The sequence below is a fragment of the Protobothrops mucrosquamatus genome, unplaced genomic scaffold (assembly GCF_001527695.2).
Source record: "Protobothrops mucrosquamatus isolate PMUCROS unplaced genomic scaffold, P.Mucros_1.0 scaffold10943, whole genome shotgun sequence".
Classification (NCBI taxonomy): Eukaryota; Metazoa; Chordata; class Lepidosauria; order Squamata; family Viperidae; genus Protobothrops; species Protobothrops mucrosquamatus.
The window spans coordinates 1-7,959 of record NW_015396727.1 but is presented as its reverse complement, the minus strand read 5'-3'; the positions used below and the strand labels follow the sequence as shown (position 1 = coordinate 7,959).

The 7,959-nt window shown below is 44.9% G+C and overlaps 1 protein-coding gene across 1 annotated transcript; it reads left to right on the top strand.

Moving 5' to 3' along the window:
- Positions 1–22: 22 nt before the first annotated feature.
- Positions 23–5,037, top strand: LOC107301244 (dynein heavy chain 3, axonemal-like; the record flags this gene model as incomplete). The annotated part of the gene is made up of 7 exons (XM_015830495.1): positions 23–137; positions 1,005–1,162; positions 1,786–1,953; positions 2,256–2,398; positions 2,739–2,943; positions 4,070–4,207; positions 4,623–5,037. Coding segments are annotated over 7 exons (1,281 nt in total), but the record flags the coding sequence as incomplete, so codon positions are not given.
- Between the last annotated feature and the right edge of the window lie 2,922 nt (positions 5,038–7,959).

The following is a 7,959-nucleotide window of genomic DNA, read 5'->3' as shown; positions in this document are numbered from 1 at the left end:
TCTTCTCCTGAACTGGACAGGTTGGAATATTCCGTATGAATTCAACGAATCTGATCTTAGAATCAGCTTGAGGCAAATTCAGATGTTTCTGAACGAATATGAAGAAACTCCATTCGAAGCTCTAACTTATCTTACAGGTACAGGGCCTACCCTGTGACTTGGTTTGCACATGACGGTTAAGACCCGATCTGTTGTGCCCATGGTTTATTAAACAAGCTACAGTGGATGCATTCGCATGAATGTTAAGCCATCGGCTAAGGTTGATTAAAAACAAGGGCAGGTACTTGCTACTATGCCAAATCAAAATCAAATTAATTCACATGAAGTTGAGCCCAGTGGGTGAGTCCTGTCCAAACCATTAGGACTTTCACGTAATGCAAAACTATGGTTTAAAGTTACAAGGATGAGAATAGCTTTTTCTCTCCCTAGTTCAGTGGTGAAAAATAAAATAGGTACCCCAGTCATTTTAAACCGTTTGCAAGTTAGTGTCTTGTCCAGATCTGCTGGGGTAGATTCTTACCCAGGTTAGTAAAAAAAGCCCATGGTTTAGCATTGTTAAGTGCCAGGCCACTAATGTTCGTTTAACCCATAACGAGTAAAACAAATTGTGGTTTATGATGTACAGGTAGTCCTGGACTTAACAACCATTTGTTTAGTGGTGGTTTGAACTTGCAATGAGTCCTGGGGTCATGTGATCACCATTTTGCAACTTCCCCAGCCAGCTTCTGACAAGCAATGTCAGTGAGGGAAGCTGGCTTCGCTTAAGGACTGCGTGATTCGCTTAACCACCACTCCTCAGCCACCTTGCTTATCAGTGGGAATTCTGGTCCCAGTTATGTTGTAAGTCAAGGACATGACACCAGCTGTAGAAATGCATGTCAAGAGAGACCTCCCGCCTATTTTGTATTCTTCCATTCCCGGTGCCTTCCAGAGGACAACCGTGTGTCCCTTAGGTGTAAATCTTCTCATCTTTTGCTCTCCTGATGTAACTTTTCTGTTTCCAGGGGAATGTAATTATGGAGGAAGAGTGACAGATGACAAGGACAGACGTCTCCTCCTGTCGCTTCTCTCCATCGTCTATTGCCAAGAAATTGAAACGCAGGAATGCTATAAACTTTCTCCAGGAGGGGAATATTATATACCACCCTTCGGGACATACCAGGTAAGAAAAAGATGAGGTTGAATGGTATGAAGATCATCACCTACATCAATTAGGGACCGTGATTTTAAAAAAGTACTGCAGGATGTTGTTAATTAGGGTGTTGATGGCTAGCTATTAACTCATTAATTGTTGATTCCTTATGCTGCCTGGCCCTCAGCTGTTAAACACCCGATAGGCAGACGGTAAATCAATACTCCTATTGTTTGACAAGAGCTCATATCTCAGGCTTCAATCTTTTCTCTGGCTGTTTTTGTCCCTGCTTGGCCAACAATCTTAGTAGCTGCAAAATTGAATGTGTGTCCTTGTTCATTGTAACGTGAGGCTACCAATGAGTTCAGGTCCCCCTCGTCTTAATTGTTCATTCACATTCTCCCAACCAAACTTTGTAGTGCGTGATTTGTCCTCGCGTGGAAACCTCCGGGTGGTGGATGATGCCCATTTACAGATCTTGGTAGTTGCATTCTATGGCTTCTGAAATGTTTTTAATATGTGGCGGGGTGTGTGTGTGCCATCTATTATATAAAAATATCTTCTGACAATCTACCAAACCTGCTCTTAATGCCCTTGACAAAATATATGGATGTCCGAATGCTCAGCTTTGGATCTGCCTTGTTTTGTCGTAGTCTTACATCGATTATTTAAGAACGCTGCCCATTTCAACGCATCCTGAAATATTTGGCCTTCACGAGAACGCCGACATTACGAAGGATAACCAGGAGACCAACCTGCTTTTCAACGGGGTCTTGTTGACCCTCCCTCGAGAGGCTGGAGGAGGAGGGAAATCACCCCAGGTACGAATATTGTAAAACAGACACAGCTGTAAATTAGCTCTGGCCTTAACTTTCCAGCACAGGCAGTCTGAATGAGTATGTAGAGAAAAATAGAGGCAGGAGTGGAAGTTTCCCACCTGGAGGTCTCCCCAGAAAAGCAATCTAGAGGGTTAATTAACACTCCAAAAATTGACATAAACTTTTGCCACAAAACTCTGAAAAATAACCGATGCGAAGATACGTAAAATAGAAATGAAAACAGTCAAAGCCTTCGCTATTTTCCATCGATTTCACTTCTCCATGATTCCGTTTCCTCGTTTTAGGAAACGGTTGAAGAATTGGCTCAAGATGTTCTCTCCAAGCTACCCAATGATTTTGATCTCGAACACGTGATGAAATTGTACCCAGTGCTGTATGAGGAATCCATGAACACGGTTCTCAGGCAGGAGCTGATTAGGTTTAACAGGTAAAATTCTGGATTGTGTAACTTCATAAGCTGGAGGGTGTCAGGAGGTGGTCTTAAGACTTTTCAGATGACCAGCATATATGCATGTGTAATTGTGGTCTGGGGAATTCTGGGAACTGAAGCCCGTACGTCTTCAAGCTCCACACATCATCAAGCTGAAGACCTACGCTCCTTTCCTCCTTTCCCTGCCTTTTCATTACAACTTCTTTGCCTTTCCAGGCGAGCGAGCAGGCAAAATAACAAGAACCTCAACTAGTTCCGGCTTTCTTCTCTCCCTATTCCCAACCTACTTTAAGATACGGAGTGGTGGTCTCATTTGGGGATATTTTGTTTCTGTCAGGCTTACGGAGGTCGTCCGGAGCAGTCTGATCAGCCTAGGCAAAGCCATCAAAGGCCTGGTGTTGATGTCTTCGGAACTGGAGGATGTTTTCAACAGCATGATCGTGGGCAAAGTGCCAGCCATGTGGGCAGCCAAATCCTACCCATCACTCAAACCCCTGGGGAGTTACGTGACTGACTTGGTGACACGGTTGACCTTTTTTCAGGTACCCATAAAGTCTCAGTGTCATGGTTCCGACAGATGAAACTCTTCAAAGAACTTCGAGGCATTGTTTGCCTTAAAGAATCTTCATTTGAGAAGCATAGCGTCGGCACGAACACAGTCAAAGCCAAAAACTGGATTCCCCTCCCCTGAGCACATAGTATCAAAGCACAATTCCCTCCTCCAGTTAACAGTCATAAATCACATTCTCCAATTAGTTTGAAATGCAGGCTTTCCCTCCAGTTCTCCAGCCCGCCAATTCTTATCATCTCTTATTTCAATAACCTTGGTTCACACACTAGGTCCAGTATTGTTATGTCTAGCTAAACTCCCATGCACACCCCTGCCCCCAGCATCATCCAACTCTAGCAGAATCATGCAAGAGCTGATTTGATGATCATATCAATTTCTCAATTATGCTAGGCTGCTTTAATATTCACCGTGGCAGGGAAAACTCCATTGTGTCCTAAATGAGCTTGCTTACAACTGGGAGTGAAGATGCTAAAGAAGGTTGCTAAATCTTGAGCACAGACTCTCTAAGAGGCTGATAATTTCTCCCCCTGATTTCTGAACCACGATCAATATATCTCCTACTAATTAAATGATGAAAAGGCTCCATTGCATTCCTTGCTAGAGTGATTATGGCACTTTATGCCTTTGGTTCATTTAGAAAACTGACCCTAATTGATTGATTTTAGATGCTTTGTTATTTTGGGAAGAGCCAGAACAAGCACATGTCACTAATAATTAATTAACCGTAAGTATATTGAATTTATCCTGGCTAAACCATTCTGGGTTTTCTGTCTGTTGGGTTCCTTTCATCTACCGAACTCCATTCTTAGGCAGCTGTAATATATATAGCTAAATATCATTAAATATTTTGAAATAATATGCAACAGTACAATCCCTGGTGTTTTTCATCCTCTTGGCTTTTTTTTACATATTGCAATTTGGAAAATGCAGCAAAATTTTCCACCAAGCTAGTCGTGGCTCCCTGTTGTTGTACTTAATCCTGACAATCTGGCATTTCAGACAAAGGGTTAGAAAATTCAGCCATCCTGGGATTCTTGGTAGTTGTTGTTTTGATGCTCCATTTCATAGAAGTATTTGTTAATTCCCATTCACCTCAGGAATGGATCAAACACGGACCACCAAATGTGTTTTGGATCTCTGGTTTCTATTTTACTCAGTCGTTTCTGACGGGCGTCTCTCAGAATTATGCCAGAAAGTATACAATCCCAATAGATCACATTGGATTTGAATTTGAGGTAAAGTATATACGCAACTAATTTAATTGTGCTTATAAAGAGCATTGTTGTTTGGACAAAACGAAAATGTGGAAATCCAGAATTAATGAGAAGTAGAGGTTGGTTCCAGAGAAGTAGAGAGGAAGAATCTGCAGACTAAATGTTGGTGGCAACAAGATGGTGGCTTTTGTGGCGAGGTACACGATTGTCTTATGCTTTGGCTGGTTTTGTAGTTGGAGATGGAAAATAAAAATCAAAATCAAAAGGGACGGATTTCCATTCCTTTTGATTTTTTATTTTTTTTTGCAACATCTCAAACTAAAAAACCAGCCAAAGCGCTTGGTGCAGCCTAGGAACCCCAGCGCCCGCTTCCTCCTAAACCAGGAATGTTATTTCTTCCTCCTCATTCAGTCCGCTCATCCTTTTCCCGCTGTAGGTGATGAGGAAGGAGCACACCATGAAGCAGATGCCTGAAGACGGCGCCTACGTCAAAGGGCTCTTCCTGGAAGGAGCCCGATGGGATAGAGTAACCATGCAGATCGGTGAATCCCTCCCCAAAATCCTTTACGACGCCCTGCCCATCATTTGGCTGAAACCCGGGGAGAGCGCCAAGTTTTTGCACGAGCGGATCTACTTGTGTCCCGTCTACAAAACCAGCGCCAGGAGAGGCGTCTTGTCCACCACGGGACACTCCACCAACTATGTCCTCTCCATTGAGCTTCCTTCTGACCTTCCCCAGAAGCACTGGATCAACCGGGGGGTGGCAGCCCTTTGCCAGTTAGATGACTGACCCGTCTGTGCACAAAATGAATCTATGTATTGCTGCACCTTCCAATTAAAAGACGTAGACTTTGACCTTGGCCCTCGTTGACATGAAAGCAGCAGTCTTCAAGACCTCTTGTCCTTCCTAGTTTGCCCTTTGGCTGTGTAACTACCGAGTTGGGGATTGAGAAGCCAAGCTTTGCAAGAACTTAACTCTGGGCAGAGCTCCAGATCTAAGGGGCAAAAGGTGGATCAAATGCCTGCCAGGAACTGCCATTAAGTAAATAGTCTGGGGTCATTAAGCGAATCTATTGGGGTTTTTTTGCTTCTGGAAACCAGAAACTGTAAAAAAAAAAAAACAACACTTAAAAACACACTAATGGTCTGCAGAATGCTGCAAACAGCCACGAGTGTGAGAAATTTTCCAAAAGCCCAATATGCAATCACATGACCACAGGGACTGTGTGTGTGTTTGTGTGTGTTTGCTGTCAGAATTCCAGAACTGGGTCATAAGTACCTTTTTTTGGGGGGGTGAGATGTAACTTTGAACGGCAGTTAAGAGTTCAGTGATTAAGTGAGGACTATCAGGAGACTCTAGGACAGGGGTCTTCAAACTTGGCCCTTTGATGACTTGTGGACTTCCACTCCCAGAATTCCTCAGCCAGGCACGCTCAATAGAGAATTCCTACACTAGTTGAACTTCTTCCTGCAAGTTTACTAGCCCATTCCATAGTCAAGGTTTTGGGGGAGTTTCAAGGGGCTACATAAAAAAAATTATTTTATTATTCATAAGATTAACACATAAAACGTTTATTAATGAGATGATTTTGCCAAGGACGTGATCAGGATTTGAACTCAGAGCCACATAAAGCAGGAGCCCCCTTGGGGGACGATATAATAAAATGTTGATGAATAAAAGAATAATAAAACTCCTTTGCTGGAGCCTAGTCTTCTGCATGGTTTAGTAGCCAGTTCAATGCACCGGGCAAACCCCCAAACACGTGTGAATCAGTCACAAAGCGAGGAGGCTCGTGTGAATCCGACCTCGGGTTTTAAGTGCATGAAAAAGCAAAGAAAAAGAAACGAAAAATAAAGGCAGGTGCACCACTTTTCTTTGGCCACGAGATGGCAGCATTGCTCCATGGTTGGGAAAGGAAGGCAGAAAACACGCGAAGCCTTTAAAAAGAGAATAAAAGAAAAGATTTAACCGATTAAAAGAATATTACGCACTTGTGCAAAATGATCTTCTATTACAGGGGTCTTCAAACTTGGCCCTTTTATGACGTGGACTTCAACTCCCAGAATTCCTCAGCCAGGAACGCTGGCTGAGGGATTCTGGGAGTTGAAGTCCACAAGCCAAGTTTGAAGACCCCTGTTCTATTGGTTGCAACCCACAAATGCCTGGATGCGATTGCATTGAATTCAGTGGGAGATTCCATTGAGAATCAAAACAGGCATGCGCAGATAGAAGAGGACAAAGGGGAGGAGCCAGACTCCAAAATGGGCGGGTATAACACATAAGAAAAAATGATTTTTAAAAAAACTCGAGGAGTTCCGCCCGCGGTCCTTCTGGCTCCGCCCACTCGCTCAGACCCTCCCCTTCGGCTTGCATTCAACAGGGAATTCCTTCACTAGTTGAATTTCTGCCTGCGAGTTCACTAGCCCGCTCCAGGGTCGAGATTTTGGGGGGGGGGTTCAGGAGGTACCTAAAAAAAATCATTTTATTATTCATAAGTTTAACACATACAACGTTTATTTTATAAGCTGATCCTGCCAAAGACGTGAGCAGGATTCGAACTCAGAGCCACGTAAAGCAGCAGGAGCCCGCTTGGGAGACGATATCATCAAATGTCGATTAATAAAAGAATAATAAAATTGCTGGAGCCTAGCCTTCCACACGGGGTTGTAGCCAGTTCAATGCACCGTGCGAACCCCCCAAACACGTGTGAATCAGTCACAAAGCGAGGAGGCTCGTGTGAATCCGACCTCGCCTTTCGGGTTCATGAAAATGCTAAAAAAAAAAAAAGGGACGAAAAAGAAGTTCCGTGCAACACTTTTCGTTGGCCACGAGATGGCAGCATTGCTCCATGGTTGGGAAAGGAAGGCAGAAAACACGCCTTCCCCTTTCAAAAGCAACACACTGGCTAATGGGAACTGTAGTCCAAAGCTTCTGGTTATATGTAGAGTATTGGAAATGCTTTGGACTACAGTTCCCATTAGCCAGCCTTGGGGGGAGGGCTGATGGGGATTGCCCCTCCTGCAACAGACTGGCTAATGGGAACTGGAGTCCAAAGCATCTCCTATACCAGGGGTAGTCAACCTTGGCTCTTTTATGACTCGTGGACTTCAACTCCCAGAATTCCTGAGCCAGCTTAGCTGGCTCAGGAATTCTGGGAGTTGAAGTCCACGAATCATAAAAGAGCCAAGGTTGACTACCCCTGTGGACCTATACTCTACATATAATCATAATTTTATTTTTTTATTATTTTTTTGTATTAAATTTTCAGATATTTTTTTTAAAACTGCGCCTCCAACCGTACTCCGGCCTCTCACGCACCAGGGGAGATCCGCTGGCTGCCTCAGGGATGGGATTTGTAGTTACACACTCACACACACACTGACACACAACGTCGCAACCGCCAATCTTCCCTCACCTGCGCAGCTTCGGCCCACCTGGCCGTGATGAGGCGCGCCGCGCGTCGCTTCCCGCCGTTTCCATGGCAACCGCTCCGGGAGCCGCGGCCGGGCCCAGACTGCGAGGTTGAGGTTGGGGGAGAGAGAGAGAGAAACAGCGGCGCGCGCCCACGGTGCACGCGTGCGCAGGAGCGCGAGCGCGTTCCCTTTCCCGCCCAGCGTCACCCAAGGACCTCCTGGCGAGTCCCTTCTCCGCGCCAGCCTCGGCCGCCATTGGCTGCTGCGAAAACCCGTCGCTCGGATTGGCTGAGAGGCTTCTCTCCTCTCCGAGAGGCGGGGGCATTTAAAAAGTCCGCGGGCTTCTCAGACTGAGTGCA